This window comes from Colobus angolensis, unplaced genomic scaffold (genome assembly GCF_000951035.1).
Source record: "Colobus angolensis palliatus isolate OR3802 unplaced genomic scaffold, Cang.pa_1.0 Scaffold177, whole genome shotgun sequence".
NCBI classification, from domain to species: Eukaryota; Metazoa; Chordata; class Mammalia; order Primates; family Cercopithecidae; genus Colobus; species Colobus angolensis.
Window position 1 is genome coordinate 4,618,509 of NW_012114899.1, and position 17,769 is coordinate 4,636,277.

Below are 17,769 nucleotides of genomic sequence, written 5' to 3' on the forward strand. Positions count from 1 at the left end.
TCTAAACCATGGATGCAAAACAGGAGCTACAGTAAGATCAGTCACTATATCATCAACTCAAGAAGAAAAGTCATTACTGTCCTCATATATGATAGTTATTTATTTTATCTGAGAAAAGCACCATTACTATTTTAAAAAGTCAATAAAATAGAAATAGATGAGTATTTTCTTAATGTATTATTAATAGTTTTTAAAATCATAGACCAAACTAATGGGTTAACACTAAGGCAGTCTCATTCAAGTCACAAATGAAATAAGCATTTTTATTGAAAGTATACTAGGAAATGAAAGTAAAGAAAGAAAATGGAGGCCAGGCATTGTGGCTGATGCCAGTAATCCCAGCACTTTGGGAGGCTGAAGTGGGAGGATCAGTAGAGGCCGAGAGCTTGAGATGAGCCTGGGCAACATAGCAAAATTCTGATTCTACAAATTTGTTTTTAATTAGCTAGGACTGGTGGCCTGAACCTGTAGTCCCCACTACTAGGGAGGCTGAGGTGGGCGGATTGCATGAGCCCAGAATTTGAGGCTTCAGTTAGCTGGAATTATGCCACTATACTCTAGCCTAAGAGACAGAGTTAGACCTTGGCTAGGGGTGAAAAAAGCCTATTTGCAATTAAAACAAAAGATGTAGAAACAGATCAAGCAAGAAATGTACAGAACTTACATAAAAAGAGAAAAAGCCTGCTAAAAACACAAAAAATGCATGGACAAATGCAAAAATGCAAATGCAAAATGTTCTTGGATAGAAAGATTCAACATCAAACACATATAATATATTTCTAAGTAATTTATAAATCTCCTGTGTTCCTAATAAAAACACAGTTAACAAAAACAACAAAAACACTGAACTAGCTTATTTAAAGTCAAAGAGAAAACTTAACAGAAGGAGAAGGAACATTTTGGAGGGAAAATAGCATTGAGGTAAGTTAGTAGCACCAGAGGATAGAGCATACTAGATAACCTTAATCATTAAAATTGTGTGGTAATAGCTCATAAAATATAAATAGTAGAATTGAATAGAACATTTAGATCAAAATCAAAATACATAAGAAAATATATGATATAATAAATGCAACATCTCAAATTTGTGAGGAAAAGATGAACTATCCAATGTTGTTCATCTTTCGATGAATATCACAATGTATTTGACTGGAAAAATATCACAGAGTATTTGACTGGAAAAAACTATGACTGCATTAATACCTCCTACTGTGTACTAGGATACACCCCAAATACAATAAGGATTTAAATATACAATATGAATTCACATAAACACTAGTAGAAAATGCAGAATAATTGTAATCTGGGCTTAACATACCAATATAAAAAATGATATACTTGCACACATTCAAACTGATGCATGTTCATTGTTAAATATTTCTCCATTGTCAGTAAAAGAGGATAAATTGAAAAATTTATCAATAATAGACTTCTTCCACAGTTTTATACGTATTAAGGAATACAAGTTTATCAATAATAGACTTCTTCCATAGTTTTATACTTATTAAGGAATATTACATAACTGTGAAAAAAATAATTTGAAGGATTTATCTAGTATTTACATGGAGAAGATCCCAGGATACATTCATTGTGAATGGGAAAAAACCCCAGCAAAATGAAGGAGTATATTAATATTTATTCGTATTTTCTTGGAATGATACTGAAAATCTGGAAGTAAATAATAAATTAACAAAAGGGATTTCTCAAGTGGGAGACTAGAAAGATGCAATTGTAATAGCAGGAAATCTTTTAGCTCACTCTGTGTGTGTGTGTGTGTGCGTGTGTGTCTGTGTGCGTGTCTTTGTATGTATATACATATTTAAATATATATATTATTTTACATAACTAATAATTACCCATATACTCAGAAGTTACTTTGAAACCCTGAAACATTACATGCCACTGACACATATGTTAATTTCTTTGAAGCCAAGAGCCTTTCTCTGTCTACAGCCTTACTTTTCCATAATAAATTTGAAATATGCCTCAGATATTGTCCTTTTCCCACAATTTAACCAAATCAGTCTATGCATGCTGTTCCTGAGACTCTGGTCTCTCTGTTTTTCTGATCTAATTTAGATGTTTGTAGGATAAAAGAATACTTGCCGTGGTTCTTAAATTTAATTACAGGGTTAAACGGCCCGATGAAAAGACTGCATTGGTTCTAATATAAATTACCTTCTCTCTGCAGGAGGAGCATTATCCGCTGCTTGGACGGTGAGTGCGTAAGTCCGCCCGACTATCATTTCCACCCCCGGAGCGATGGTGATAAGTCCTGTTGTTTTATTGATGATGAAGTCTCCCTGAGCCCCAACAAGGATTTCATATGTGATCTCCCCATTTGACCCCTCGTCTGCGTCGACTGCAGTGAGCTGGAATTGAAAATCACAACATAAATCCACTTAGGACACAACTTTTCACCACCATGTCATTTATTCCCCCAACAAAAGGAGCTGGCTTTCAAAGAAAAAAACAGAAGGAAGTTTGCTTGATATATATACTCTTGTGTGTTTTGTTTTGTTTTATTTTGTTTTGTTTTAAACTGAGGCTACTGTGTCTTGTTACAATACTGAAGCAATCACAAGAATAAGACTGATTTTTTTTTTTTTTTTCTCTTAGGGTGATAAGAAATAAACTTTGGATCTTGAAGACTTATCTTTATTTTAATTTAACAAAGGGAAAAAGAGGAAAGCCCTAACAGAAAATCTAATATCCCTATAGGAAATTTATTTTTTTTCCGTCTTACCTTGCGTTCTTGACACATAAACTCTTATTAAAACAGACTGAACCTGGAAAAAATGAAATAGGCATGGTCTGCCTTTCTTTCTCCCAACCTTCCTTTTACTCTCATTTTTCCTTCCATAGTGTTCTCCTCCTCCTAGAGTCTCCTCCCAGAGACTCTCGTCTTTGTGTCCTTTTTGTTTGCAATTGCTCTAGGAAAGATTCTTAACTTGTACCCCCTGATTTATAAAGGACTGATAAGTCATAGAGTATTAACGTGTCAACAATCTCCCATTATAAGAATATCAAGGGTAACGTAGTCCAATAAATGTTTCTTTGAGGAAAGGAAGTCTATTCGGAGCCCTTGAAATTAAGCATGTAGACATCTGTATAACTAATTTACATATACCTATAATCATTTTGAAGCAACTGGTATCTAAAAGACTTTATTTGGGTTATTATATATGAAAAGATAACAATGATTAATTTCATCAAGCAACATTAAAGCAACAGTGATTTATTATATTAAAGGTGGCTTCTTGACTTGCTGATAAATATAAATTAAAAGAGTAAAAGGATATAAAGGGATTATAGCAGGAAATCTTACAGTAAATATTTTACATACATCAACAGTATTTTCTGTATTTATCATACAAAATGAGAAGAATGAAAAAAAGGTGGTCTCAATTTACACAAGGGAATATAATTAAAAGTTTTCTGTGGAATGAAGAAAACACATGTAATTGTAGTAAATTAACATGTAGAAATGTTTTATTTATTTATATTTTTATTTTCAGTACATTACTTCTAAAAGCAGTAGTTTTCATAGTTTGCAGACTCCTTTGAAAATACTGTGAAGATGCTGACATACCTTCCTTGATCAAATGTAAACATGCACATTTACCTTGAAACTGGAATTCAATTTCAGGAACACCATGTTAATTAATTTCCCATTCAAAAGTTCATGCTTAATATCCTCAATAAATGTAAACAAAGTACTTTATACACTGCACTATGCTGAAGGGGTTATATTATGCATATTCTATTTTTTATTATGTATCACGCTTAGAGTGATAATGTCCACATAAATAGCAGCAAAACATAATTGAGAATGAAAAAGGAAATGGCATTAATGCAACTAAGTCCTGAGACTGGGTATTTGGGGGTGGACAGATGTGGTTGCCAGAAGGAAAGGCATTTTTTGACATGATTATGGGACTTGTATAAGCCTGACAGATATACTCCTAAAGGCAAAGGAGAAACATTTGCAGAAACAGTCAAAATGAATGGCATATATTTATAGAGAGCTATTCAAGCCAGACAAACTAATTCTCTTTTGTGTATGGATAAAATTAGAAAATTAGAGGATGGGGATAACAGAGGAGATATCAATTTTGATTATACTTAAATCACTTAAAATGTCTCAGGAAATCTTAATTAAAATTTAGCTCAAATTGGATTCAATATTAACATTCTTCCTGGGACTTAAATTGGCTAAAGGAATGTAATGATAAATGGCAATGCATCAAGTTAAGAAAAGGTGTTAAGGAGTGTGCTTCAGGGATGTCAGCATTATAGCTGGACTTACTTAACATTTTCATAAATGATGTTGGAAGGGAGGATAAGCTGGATGATAATTACATTGAGGAAGGTACCCACTTGGGAGATGTTAGAAATACCAAGTAATACTACAAAATACAGGAGACAGAAACAGCCCCTACGTTGCAGAGCTAGTCAACCACAGTTGAGCTAAGGTATTCAAGGAACACAATTAGCTCTGCAGAAATTATTAGGAGGTAGAAAGTTTAACAAGTAGACAAAACAAGGATTCTATGTTTAAGTTACCTAAATAACACGATTTTTCAGTATTTTAGTACTAAACAAAATAATGGGTTATGAGTCAACATAATTTGTTTGCACGTATGCTAACAAAGATATTTTAAGGAAATTAATGGTAGTCCACCATCAGAAAAAATGAGCTGAGTACCCAAATCATAATAGTGTCTTCTTTGTAAGATCCTGAAAACTCAAGACCTTTTGAAGCATTTTACATACATCAACAGTATTTTCTGTATTTATCATACAAAATGATACATGATACAAAATGGAGTACATCATACAAAATGTTGAAACCTCAACATTGGCAGGAGAATCGCTTGAACTTGAGAGGTGGAGGTTGCAGTGAGCTGAGATCGTGCCACTGCACTCCAGCCTGGCGACAGAGTGAGACTCTTAAAAAATAAAAAAAAAAAATCCAAAACCTCAACGATATTACACAGTAGATGTCCCCTTCTGAAGTCTATTAGACGATGTTGAATGGAGCTGTCGATACTAATTTTGGAGCTAAGCTATGGCAGGAATTTAATTCAATTATAGTTCAATGACTCTGTGACCAGTAGATAGTATCTATGAGATGGAAATAAATGAAGCTCATTTCTAATTTAGTGGGGAAATCTGCTTCCTAAATGAAAAGGGCATTTATTTACATGGGGAAGCCAACGTTTTGCTTACAAGTTTCAGATGAAAGTAAAAACAATTCTATGACTTTAAAGTGTTTATTGAAATATTGTGATATCTAAATGGTAAGAAATTGTGAGCTATTTTTTTTTATTTCTTTTCCATGATGTTTTATAGTTCTTTTCAGGAACTTTAGCCCTACCCTTTCATAATTCCTTCCTCTCAGTATTTCAACATGTGCATATTCCAAATGTCCTCATATGTATCATTCTGTTTTCATGCTGCTAATAAAGACATACCTGAGACGGGGCAATTTACAAAGGGAACGTTTATTGGAATTCCACGTGGGTGAGGAAGCCTCACAATCATGGCAGAAAGTGAAAGGTGCATCTTACATGGCAGCAGACAAGAGAAGAGAGCTTGTGCAGGGAAGCTCCCCTTTTTAAAACCACCAGATCTCGTGAGACTTATTCACTATCACAAGAAGACCACAGGAAAGACTTGCCCCAATGGTTCAATTACCTCCCACTAGGTCCCTCCCACAATACGTAGGAATTCAAGATGAGATTTGAGTGGGACTACATCCAAACCATATCATTCCAACCCTGGCCCCTCCCAAATCTAATGTTCTCACATTTCAAAACCAATCATGCTTTCTCAACAGTCCTCCAAAGTCTTAACTCATTTCAGCATTAACTCAAAAGTCCACAGTTAAAAAGTCCCTTTCACCTAAGAGCCTGTCAAATCAAAAGCAAGTTAGTTACTTCCTACATACAATGGGGATACAGGCATTGGGTAAATACAGCCTTTCCAAATGGGAGGAATTGGCCAAAACAAAGGGACTACAGGCCCCAAGCAAGTCCGAAATCCAGTGAGGCAGTCAATCTTAAAGATCATTAAAAAATGATCTCCTTTGACTTCATGTCTCACATCCAGATCATGCTGATGGAAGAGCTGGGTTTCCATTGTCATGGGCAGCTCTGTCCCTTTGGCTTTGCAGTGGACAGCCTCCCTCCCAACTGTGTTTACGGGCTGGCATTGAGTGTCTGCAGCTTTTGCAGGTGCACAGTACAAGCTGTAGGTGGATCTAGCATTCTGGGCTCTGGAGAACAGTGGCAGTCTTCTCACAGCTCCACTGGTCAGTGCTCAGTAGGGACTCTGTGTGAGGACTCTGACCCCGCTTTTCCCTTCTGCACTGCCCTAGCAGAGGTTCTCCAGGAGGGCCCTACCCTTCAGCAGACTTTTTCCTGGGCAACCAGGTGTTTCCATACATCTTTTGAAATCTAGGCAGAGGTTTCCAAACCTCAATTCTTAACTTCTGTGCACCTGCAGGCTCAATACCATGTGGAAGCTGCTGAGACTTGGAGCTTGCAACCTCTGAAGCCACAGCCTGAGCTCTATGTTGGACCCTTTCAGCCACAGCTGGAATGTCTGGGACACAGGGCACCAAGTCCCTAGGCTACACACAGAACAGGGACCCTAGGCCTGCCCATGAAACCATTATATCCTCATAGGTTTCTGGGCCTGTGATGGGTAAGGCTGCTGTGAAGACCTCTGACATGCCCTGGAGATATTTTCTCCATTGTCTTGGGGATTAACATTCGGCTTCTTGTTACTTATGCAAATTTTTGTAGTTGGCTTTAATTTCTCCTTAGAAAATGGGATTTTCTTTTATATTGTGTTGCCAGGCTGCAAATTTTCCAAACTTTTATGTTCTGTTTCCATTATAAAACTGAATGCACTTAACAGCACCCAAGACACCTCCTGAATATTTTGCTGCTAAGAAATTTATTTTGCCAGATACCCCAAATCATCTCTCTCAAGTTCAAAGTTCCACAAATCTCTAGGGCAGGGGCAAAACGCCACCAGTGTCTTTGCTAAAACATAATAAGATTCACCTTTGCTCCAGTTCCCAAGAAGTTCCTCATCTCCCTCTGAGACCACCTCAGGCTGGACTTTATTGTCCATATTGCTATTAGTATTTTGGACAAAGCCATCTGACAAGTCTCTAGGAAGTTCCAAAATTTCCCACATCTTCTTGCCTTTTCTGACACTCCAAACTGTTCCAACCTCTGCCTGTTACCCAGTTCTAAAATTGCTTCCACATTTTCAGGATCGCCCCACTCTACTGTATTAGTTAATTTTCACGTTGTTGATATAGACATACCTGAGACTGGGCAATTTACAAAAGAAACAGGTATTGGAATTACAGTTCTATATGGCGGGGAGGTCTCACAATGATTGCAGAAGGTAGTAGTGGATAAGACAGAAGATCTTGTGCAGGGAAACTTCCATTTTTAAAACTATCAGATCATGGGAGACTTATTCACTATCATGAGAACTGCAAGGGAAAATCTTGCCCCCATGATTCAATTACCTCCCACATGGTCCCTCCCACAACATGTGGGAATTCAAGATGAGATTTGGTTGGGGACACAGCCAAACCATATCACCAACAATCACCCATGCTGCCACAAAATAATCTAAGTTTCTCCTAATGTTTCCTTTTAAATTTTGGCTGCACTTTACTACTCTCTTCAATTGCTCTTTCCTGGTTCTGAGAAAAAAAATACAGCTTGATATAAAAGGACAAATATAAAGAAGATTGAATTGTACATAAGCTGAACAAAAACATTCAAATTGGAGTCTCAAAAATGACACACAGAATTAGAGCCACAGTTGATATAAACCATATACAAGGATATAAATTGCAATGCAAGAGTGTAAATGTGGTATTTTATATGAATAAATATATTTTTTATTGTAAGTGAATTATGGGCCCGGAGCAGTGGCTCACACCTGTAATCTCAACACTTTGGGAGGCCGAGGCGGGCAAATCACGAGGTCAGGAGTTTGAAATCATCCTGGCTAACATGGTGAATCCCCATCTCTACTAAAAATACAAAAAAATTAGCAGGGTATGGTGGCGGACACCTGTAGACCCAGCTATTCGGGAGACTGAGGCAGGAGAATGGTGTGAACCTGGGAGGCGGAGCTTGCAGTGAGCAGAGATTGTGCTACTGCACTCCAGGCTGGGTGACAGAGCGAGACTCCATTTCAAAAAAAAAAAAAAAAAACAGTGAATTATGGCTTAACTGATAATGCATGAATGTGTTGATCATTTGATGTTTTTGCCTCTTGGGCATCCTTGGCTCTTGCTTCCAGTAAAAGTCCCTTATTTTCCTTTGGGGAGCAATTAATTCTTTTCACAGTCCATGTTTGGATGGAGCTGACACTTAGCTCCAGTGATAGGCATCTCTTGCCTGGAAATTGTTTGGCAAAAAAAAAAAAAAAAAAAAGGCAAGTTATTCAAATTGGTATAGTCAAGGTGACTCCTAGAAATACTGGAAAAGAGTGGTTTTTTTCTTCCTCTAGGACTAAACTCTTAAATTAATATATGATGTTTCTGCTGGTTTTCTGGTCTTCATTGGATGTACCTAAGACTGAGACCCACACAGAAGAAGACATGTCAAGAAATAAGCAGAAAACATCACTCATGACATGGTTTCTGTTTATGCCTGAAGCCAAATTCACCACTTTCGGATAGATAAAAAATTAACATATTTTTAAATGCTAATTTATTTTGAAATTATGTCTTTCAACCATAAGAACCGTAACTATTTTATAAAATAGTTTCATTGTTAACTACTCTTCTTGGTTTGCTTTTTGATTATTTTTCTAGGATTATTGTGCTTTGAGATCTTGGTATGAGATATCATGTAATCATTAATACAATAATGTAATATATAATTATTCATTATGATAGGCAAAGATATTGCTTGAAAGTGGTAGAGTTGCCCCTGTATAGAAATAATATTGAATCACTCAATAAGTAATAAAAATACAGATAAATTAACTAGTAAATATTTCCATCAAGAGAGGACAGACTCAATTTGAGGGAAATATTTAAATGAGCATTACTTTGTTTTTTCTTCTTCATAATTTCATGGATAGAGGATTCATAGATATTTATAGATATTAGCAACCTCAGCATATAATATTTTTTCTTTATTAATATGATAACTTTCACCTTTTCACTTAAAGGAAGTACTTTCATAGCTTCTCTCTGATATATACGAATTGCCAGAATCACTACTCCTGTGCTTTGGGATCACTGTTATGTAAAATAAGGGTACCACCACAGGTAATCTAACAGAGATAGCTTCTAAGTGACTCATGGGCAGGGAGTATAGATGTCATGGAGATGCTGGAAAAAAGGATGATTCACGCCCCCCAGCTGGGGACAGAGTAGTACACCTCAAGATTTCATCACACTACTGAAAATGGAACATAATTTAAAACTTTGGAATTGTTGATTTCTAGATTTTTCCATTTAATGTTCTCAGAGTGTAGTTGACCAAAAGAAACAGAAACCATGGAAAGCAAAACTGAGGACAAGGGGAAAATACTGTAAAAATAAAAATGAAGATATTTACTTCACAGCATATGTAAAATTAACTCAAAATGTATCACAGACTTAAAGGTGAAAGCTACACTATGAATATTCATAGAATATAGGAGAAAATCTTTGTGAATTTGGTTGGCAAAGGTTTCTTAAATATAACAGTAAAAGTATGATACAATAAAAAAAATTAAACTTCCTCAAAATTAAAAGCCTTTTCTCTACCAAATACATAAGAACATGATACATAAAATACAGATTATGTATTTGCAAAATATTTGCAGATCATATATCTGACAAATGACTTGTATTTATGATTTATAGAGAATACTTACGGCCGGGCGCGGTGGCTCAAACCTGTAATCCCAGCACTTTGGGAGGCCGAGACGGGCGGATCACGAGGTCAGGAGATCGAGACCATCCTGGCTAACACTGTGAAACCCCGTCTCTACTAAAAAATACAAAAAACTAGCCAGGCGAGGTGGCGGGCACCTGCAGTCCCAGCTACTCGGGAGGCTGAGGCAGGAGAATGGCGTAAACCCGGGAGGCGGAGGTTGCAGTGAGCTGAGATCTGGCCACTGCGCTCCAGCCCTGGGCGACAGAGCAAGACTCCGTCTCAAAAAAAAAAAGAGAATACTTACCAATCGGTACTAAGAAAACAACACAAATTTTGTAAATGAGTGAAAGATTTGAATCGATATTTCACCAAAGAAGATCAACAAATGGCTAATAAGCACATGAGAATATCTCAAATTAATTTGTCATTAAGGAAACACAAATTAAAATCACAACGAGATACTAATAAGCATCTGTATAATGGCATTAACAAATGAACTGACAATACTATCAGAGAGGATGTAGTGGGTGATAAAATGGTACAGGCCACTGTTATTATAAAGCAGTTTGACAGTTTATTTAAAAAGTGCATATTTACCATGTAATCTAGCACTTTTTGTACTAGGTGTCTATATATAACCAACAGAAAAATATATATATGAGTGTGTGTGTGTGTATATATTTCCAAAAAGAGACTTGTATAGAATATTCGCAGTCATATTAAACTGGAAACAACTGAAAGGCTCATCAACTGGTTAACAGATAAGCAGAATGTGTTTTCACATGATGGATTCTATTCAGTCATTCAAATAAATGGATATATAGCATTGATTCATGCCACAGCATAGATAAACTACATAAACATTATGCTATTAAAAAGCCAGGCAAAATAAAAGTAAAAGATACAAACTATGGGACTCCATATTTTTTTAATTCCTAGACAAGGAAAACTTTTAGAGGCAGAAACCAAAACAGAGGGTGTCTAGAGCTGGAAATGGGAGTATTGACTACAAGCAGTCATGAGTAAAGTTTTGGGGTGATGGAAATTTTGGAAGAGAAAGAAATATATAGTACTAGATTGTGGTCATTGTTGCACTACCATCTAAATTTACTAAAACCAGCACAACTCTTTCATGGAACTGATGTTTACTGTTGTTTGGATAAACACAGAAATTGACACCCACCCCCCAACCACACCCTGTCTTGAAGCTTGAAACTTTCATTGTCTCATCTGAGTTTCTTCCTCAGGAAACTAACCCTCAACCCTCCTAGAAATCAAGGAACTGAAACTCACTAGGTAACTGTATCCAGAAAATGAGATGCCAGATCTTTCATCCATGGATCATGATTCCAGTTTACCAATTCCTCTCCCTTACCTTTCCCTAATATTTGTTTTTGCACATGTATTTTTCCCTGTTATATAAACCTCTAATTTTAATCATTTGGGGAGATGGATTTGCGACTTTATCTCCTGTTCTCCTCAGCTGCAGCAGCTGATCAAAGCTTTCTTCTCTAGCAATATTTGTTGTCTCAGCAATTGGCATTTTGTGAAGCAAGCAGCAGGATCTAGACAAAACCCTTGACGTTTTGGTAACATACATATATGAGGACATGTCAATTATACCTTAATAAAGTTATTAAAAATAACAAATAAAATTCTACCCACACATCTGATCCTTTGAATGATCTTTATCCATTTTTTTTTTTTTCTGGTACATTATAGAATGCTATTCAGGCTACTTGTTCATGTATTGTTTCATCATTTGACTAACTTTCTTCCTTCTTCCTGCCTTTTTATGCACTTTACAAAGTTTAGGTCTTGATTATTTGTTTATTTCTTTCTCTTTTAAACCATTGTATGTTCCTCTGCTTTCAGAGACTTAACTATCAGCTCCATGAACTCCATGCTACCTTTGTAAATCTACTTCTTCCTCCTATGAATGGACAGGTGTGAAAGCTCTGGCAAGCAAACAAAAGCTAGACCCATGGATGAAAAGCAGAATTTAATGAGCAAATCCAACTATGAAAGGCTGTCTGAGTTAAGAAAAGTAATAAATAGAAGAGAAGGTGAAATTGAGGACTATAGAATGGACAGCACGCAAATAAAGATTTCAAGATAAGATACCTTCATATTTTCCTCTGAGAGAACATTTCATAGCAACAGTATAATCTTCTTAGCAGTTCTTTCAGATGTAGTAATGATTAATAGCCAATGCTGGAGAATTGCACAGATGTGGCACAAATCAAGGTACAAGATATACTTGAGAACTCTACTGGGATCATTTGGGGTTAATGTCTCCTTATGACATGCCAGAATATGAGATAGGATTGTATCACTTGGGCCTTTTATTGTTGGTTATACTTATCCTAATTTTACATTTGAAGCCTTGAGTTAAATTCTAACTTTGACCTTATCTGATATGCAGTGGCTGGCAGCAGCCATAGCTTATACATGTATAGTTATGCGTAACAATGATATCACTTAAGGCATTCTTTGGTGGTTTCCTAGTATGCCAGAGTCTATTTTTCTTTTTTGCCTCACCAGAAGTGGTTAAGAGTTGGATGAAATATAAACAAATGTTTATGGAATCAGAATTGTAAACAAGAAGGTGAATAGTAAGGTTACATGGTGATCCCATATCACTGATGATTTGTTCCTAGAAATTCTCAAGGGCAATTACAGGGATCCTTTTGCACACTCAGGTTGAACTTCACCTAGAGGTAGAATATGCCTAATCTACAAGCTTCTGGGAGAAACAATACTTCTGTATGCACACAATATAATTTAATAATATCCATATCATATATACTTAGATGAAATGTATTAGTCTGTTTTCACACTGCTATAAAGAACTACCTCAGACTGGGTAATCTATGAAGAAAAGAGGTTTAATTGACTCACAGTTCCACAGGATTAACAGGAAGCATGACTGGGAGGTCTCAGGAAACTTACAATTATCACAGAAGGCAAAGGATAAGGAAGCACCTTTTTCCCATGGCAGCAGGAGAGAGAGAGAGCGAGAGGGGAAGTGTCATACACTTTGAAACCATCAGATCTCATGAGAAGTCACTCACTATCATGAGAACAGCATGGGAGAAATTTGCCTCCATGATCCAATTACCTCCAGCTAGGCCCCTCCTGCAATACTAAAGTTCACAACTCAAGGTGAGATTTGTGTGGGGACACAGAGCCAAACCAAAACCAGAACAATCCTTGAGTCACCTTAATCAACACTGGACATAAAGTACTAAGAGGGATTTTAAGTTCAATAAATTAGTTTATTGAATCAAGTAGAGATGGCTTTTAGGCAAACATATTAACCCAAATAAGCAAAGTCGGGAACATTCTTTTTCAATAACTTGGCATTATTCAGGAATGATTACTGAGCAATCAATGATTACTGAAACAATTATTATAATAAATTTTGATGTATTTAAATGGTTCTAGTTGGCTATACTAGAAGATCAAGTCAGGAGGGACATATCTCTGGGAACTATGGACAATCTAAACTATACCAAGATGTCATTTATAAGTATAGGCATTATCAATCTTCTATCACAGTCATACTTCTATGAACTAGGAAACAAACTTATCTTCTTCATGGTACCTTTGGTGAGGTTTGGACAGCCTAAGAATCAATAATGCATTGCTTTATAAAAGAAAAGTGACTGGTGTGCTGCATTCATATGCAGAAGCTTTTGCAAGTGAAAGTTTATTCCTAAGGGATGGTTTATGGTTATGCTATCAGGCCAGATGCAGCATTGTCTGAGAAAGAGTATCTAATGACTACTCTGATAATGTAAAATGCATGATATATAGGAAAAGTCTATTTTTTGCTAGGAAAGTTGAGAAAACAACATGGTGATATTAAAGTGTGCTGTGTTAAATATTTCGTCTCTCTGCCTCAGCTCTATCGTGTAATAAGAGATTTTTAAATTCATTTATGTAGTTAGATAAAAATGAAATTTGAGTGCATATTGATCTCTAGGACAAAAAGATTATTTGGACAAGCAACATAAAACTTACAAGCTAGGTAATCCTTATGTAGAAAGATTTGCCAGAGAAAGAATTGAATCTACATCTGTAAACTAATATACCCAGTTCAACGTCTCTATCAATGCTTATAAAAAGGCAGAAGTAATAGATGATAAGTGGAAAAAAATAGTCTTTCAAATGTTAAAGAAATGTCAGAACATTTAGGTGAATCTATCTATGGTTGTTAATTTGCTTTGTAGAGGGAGTTCCAACTTCTTACTGTATGAAATATGTTCTGGTGATAGTGTTTTAACGTCTATTTTTAATGCACTAGATATTATAGAAGTTAGTGTAACAAAAATTTTAAGAAGATTCCTCAGAAATGTGTAGCAAGTGGGTAACACATACTGAGTGCAGATGACTTAGAAGACATAAGATATTATATCTAAAGGTTATAAGACTTCTACTATGCTATTGCCATAAAAGCTATATTATTGTCTGTCTATTATCCTTATTTAAAGCTAAATCAACTTGGAGCTGTGTGAGGTCCACTGAGTCTCTCCGGGTTGGCATTCAGTCTGAACTTAAGGCTGCTGCTCATTAAAATATCACTGGAAATTCACTATTCAGTGTGATTTCTGATGGGAAAATGATATAATGGGTTTGCTTTTATGTTTGTTGATTTCTTCATGTGTCAATAAAATTCAGGAAGTTCTTCAATAACTCCTGCTGGTCCAGCAAATTGGGCATTGTAAAAGTATTTATTTTCAGATTTATTATCTCTGGTCTTAATGTGAATGAGTGATTCTTTAAAGCTAAAAAGCATAACAGGCTCGCAGTTTTCCACCCTCTCTCAAGCACATCCTAGAATAATCCAATATAATGGGCACCTCAGTAGAGTAGGTGGTTGGTAAATTTATCACTTTGGGTGTATAATTTGGAAAAAGATATTGACAACATTAATAATAACATCATCATTAAATATTTATATGAATGAATAATTGTCACTGAAGATGAATCTTCCATTTATGCATTTTTCTTCCCAATAAAATGCCAAGAAATAAAACAAAAAGAAGATGACTTTAAAGCATTTCTTTTCACTGCCTGATTATTTAAAGGGCTTGTTTCTTTTCTGCAGCAACTTTGTGATCCTTTTGTAAAGGTTCATTGGTTCTAACTACTCAAACTCTGAGACTGGAAACTGGAACCTTAAGTGCTCCAATGCTATCAAATTCTCTCATGCTCAACTTATACTCTCAAAAAAGGATTTCCTCAAAGTTGACTTCCATCAATTTCCATCTCATTAGCTTTAATTCATTAATTTAAGGACCCAGTCTTTCATACATCTTCAAGAAATCTCATATTGTATACAATGCCAAATCTAAACTACTCTACTATGCAAGGTAGCCATCTTAAATTAATTTATAAATAATTGCATCCATTTATTCAGACCTTAATTTGTACCAAATGTCTGACTCTGAAAAATGAAGAGTGGAAAAGAAACAGAAAGAATAACTTCTGTCAAACAGCAGGTGCTCTAGGAATGGAGATGAGAGAGAAACTTACCTTTAATTGAAATGCTGTTATAGAAACATAAAAATACATTACAAAGGTACAGAAAAGCCTGTCATGACCAAGGGGCTGGCAGAATAAACCAACACATATTTGGCTTAGTAAAAGAAAAGCAAATCTTTTCGCATTCATTTCCTCTTCTCTCCAATGGCAGTTAAATTCGTATCTTTAAGGCCTCATGCCTTTGGCCATATCATTTCATCTTCAGCATCATATTATCTTCACCTGCCTATCTGAGTACTAAACATCTTGAGAAATTCATGAAGCTCTAAGAGATCATCATCCCCACTCACTTTTGATGAATTCTCATTAGTGCTCTTAGTCTTGCTCATCAAATTTAACAGTTCAATAATTGCAACATTTTCTGATTATTTCACTGTGAAGAAGGATTATTTCTTGCCAAATATGGTCAACTTCCTGAGGATTAGGGCTGTGCCTTATTCATTCTATGTATTTTTCAGAGCACTTAGTTTAGTATGAATCACCTAAAAATCTGTGTAGATTAAATTATAATCTAGCCAAGAAAGTAATACAACATGCAACATACATATATTAGGACTTGCACAATAGTGCTTTTGTTTGTTGGTTTCCTTTGCCAAACTGGATGAGCAAACGTACTAGGTTTTAAGAAATCCCCACTGCTCTATTTAAATATTCTTTTTCTCCCCTAAGATCCCTTGTATTTGAAATATCTCAATATCTAACTATTTTTATTTTACTCAGATGACTATGGTTGGACATTATAACAAAATTTACTACCAGGGAAAGCTGAAAAGAAAGTGAGCTCTTTTGCAGAACAACAGGTGAATAAAAGCTAAAACTGATCAAGGAAATGTTTTATTTATCTCAGGATAGGACACATAATAAAGAAAATAGTATAAAATATATTGTACATTTTGTTTCTTCTAGAGCAATATCAAATTTCAAGTCAAATATCTAGTAAACCAGCAATATATAGAACCATAAGTATGAGCATAAATATAGTAAAAATTAAAAATACACAATTTACATGATTGTAAAAACAATCACATATAAATAAGCAAAAGCTTCATAAAAAATGCAAGCACCAGGCCGGGCGTGGTGGCTCATGCCTGTAATCCCAGCACTTTGGGACGCTGAGACAGGTGGATCACGAGGTCAGGAGATCGAGACCATCCTGGCTAACATGGTGACGATGAAACCCTGTCTCTACTAAAAATACAAAAAATTAGCCGGGCGCGGTGGCGGGCGCCTGTAGTCCCAGCTACACAGGGGGGCTGAGGCAGGAGAATGGCGTGAACCCGGGAGGCGGAGCTTGCAGTAAGTGGAGATCGAGATCTCGCCACTGCACTCCAGCCTGGGCAACAGAGCAAGACTCCGTCTCAAAAAAAAAAAAAAAAATGCAAGCACGTAAGCATTAATTATTGCAATTGGACCATGAAATTGGATAACTTTCACCTGACAAAAAAAGATAGATAAATATTAACTAATTGTGTTTACAAATAAGTTTTCTTTAAAAAGCTGTACTGTTAAATATATCAAGGAAAGGGGGTAATGTCTGAAAAATAATATAAAACCTAAATATTCTTTTTCAGTTATACAAATTCAAAATGCAGGGAATTGTGATTACTATAATGCTAGCATTAGCATTTTCTCCAAATTTATAAAATGGAAAAGCTTACTCTAGACTACATAGCCCCTACAGTTTTAAGATATACTGAAATATGTGCTAAACACTAAATAATGTTGAATTTGATGATATTTGTCATGTATTATAAAACCAAAATATAGTTTGCCTTTCTTCATTAGTAGTCTAGTGATTACTCAAGGTCATAAACTATATGTTGATAGTTTCTTTATTTCTTGTGATTTGACATCGTACCCAATACTTCAAATGCTCTACACAATAAATAAATTTCAAATAAATGTGTTAATCAACTTTGCCTCTTTAAAATCATATATAATTGACCTCTGTTTTTAGTCAGTTTAGCATCTCAAGGGCCTTTTTGAAATGATTCTCTGAATAATCCAGTTTGGAAGTACTATGTTCTAGGGATACTAATATAACTGTAGTTTAAAATATTTTACCTTGTAAAAATTTAAAAAATGAATTAACCTGAAATATAAGTAATTCCCCACGATTCATACATAAATTCCTAATACACATTTTTCCTACATCTATTAGTTATTTTTATCCATTTATTCATTTAACAAATATTTATTAAAGGTCAATGTGCTGGGACTGGGTAAGATGTTAGGCATACAGTAGTGATGGAAAAAGAAGAAAAGTACGCAAAAAAAATTGACAATAATTTTACTCCATTTG

General features: G+C 35.5%; 1 protein-coding gene across 14 annotated transcripts in view; it reads right to left on the reverse strand.

Moving 5' to 3' along the window:
- PCDH15 (protocadherin-related 15) overlaps positions 1-17,769 on the reverse strand; it is a 1,021,780-nt gene that overhangs the window by 351,423 nt on the left and 652,588 nt on the right. For all 14 annotated transcript variants that reach the window (XM_011938778.1, XM_011938777.1, XM_011938779.1 and 11 more), the window contains one exon: positions 2,179-2,372. In XM_011938778.1, coding sequence (XP_011794168.1) covers positions 2,179-2,372 — 194 coding nt within the window. The remainder of the gene's footprint in view (positions 1-2,178; positions 2,373-17,769) is intronic.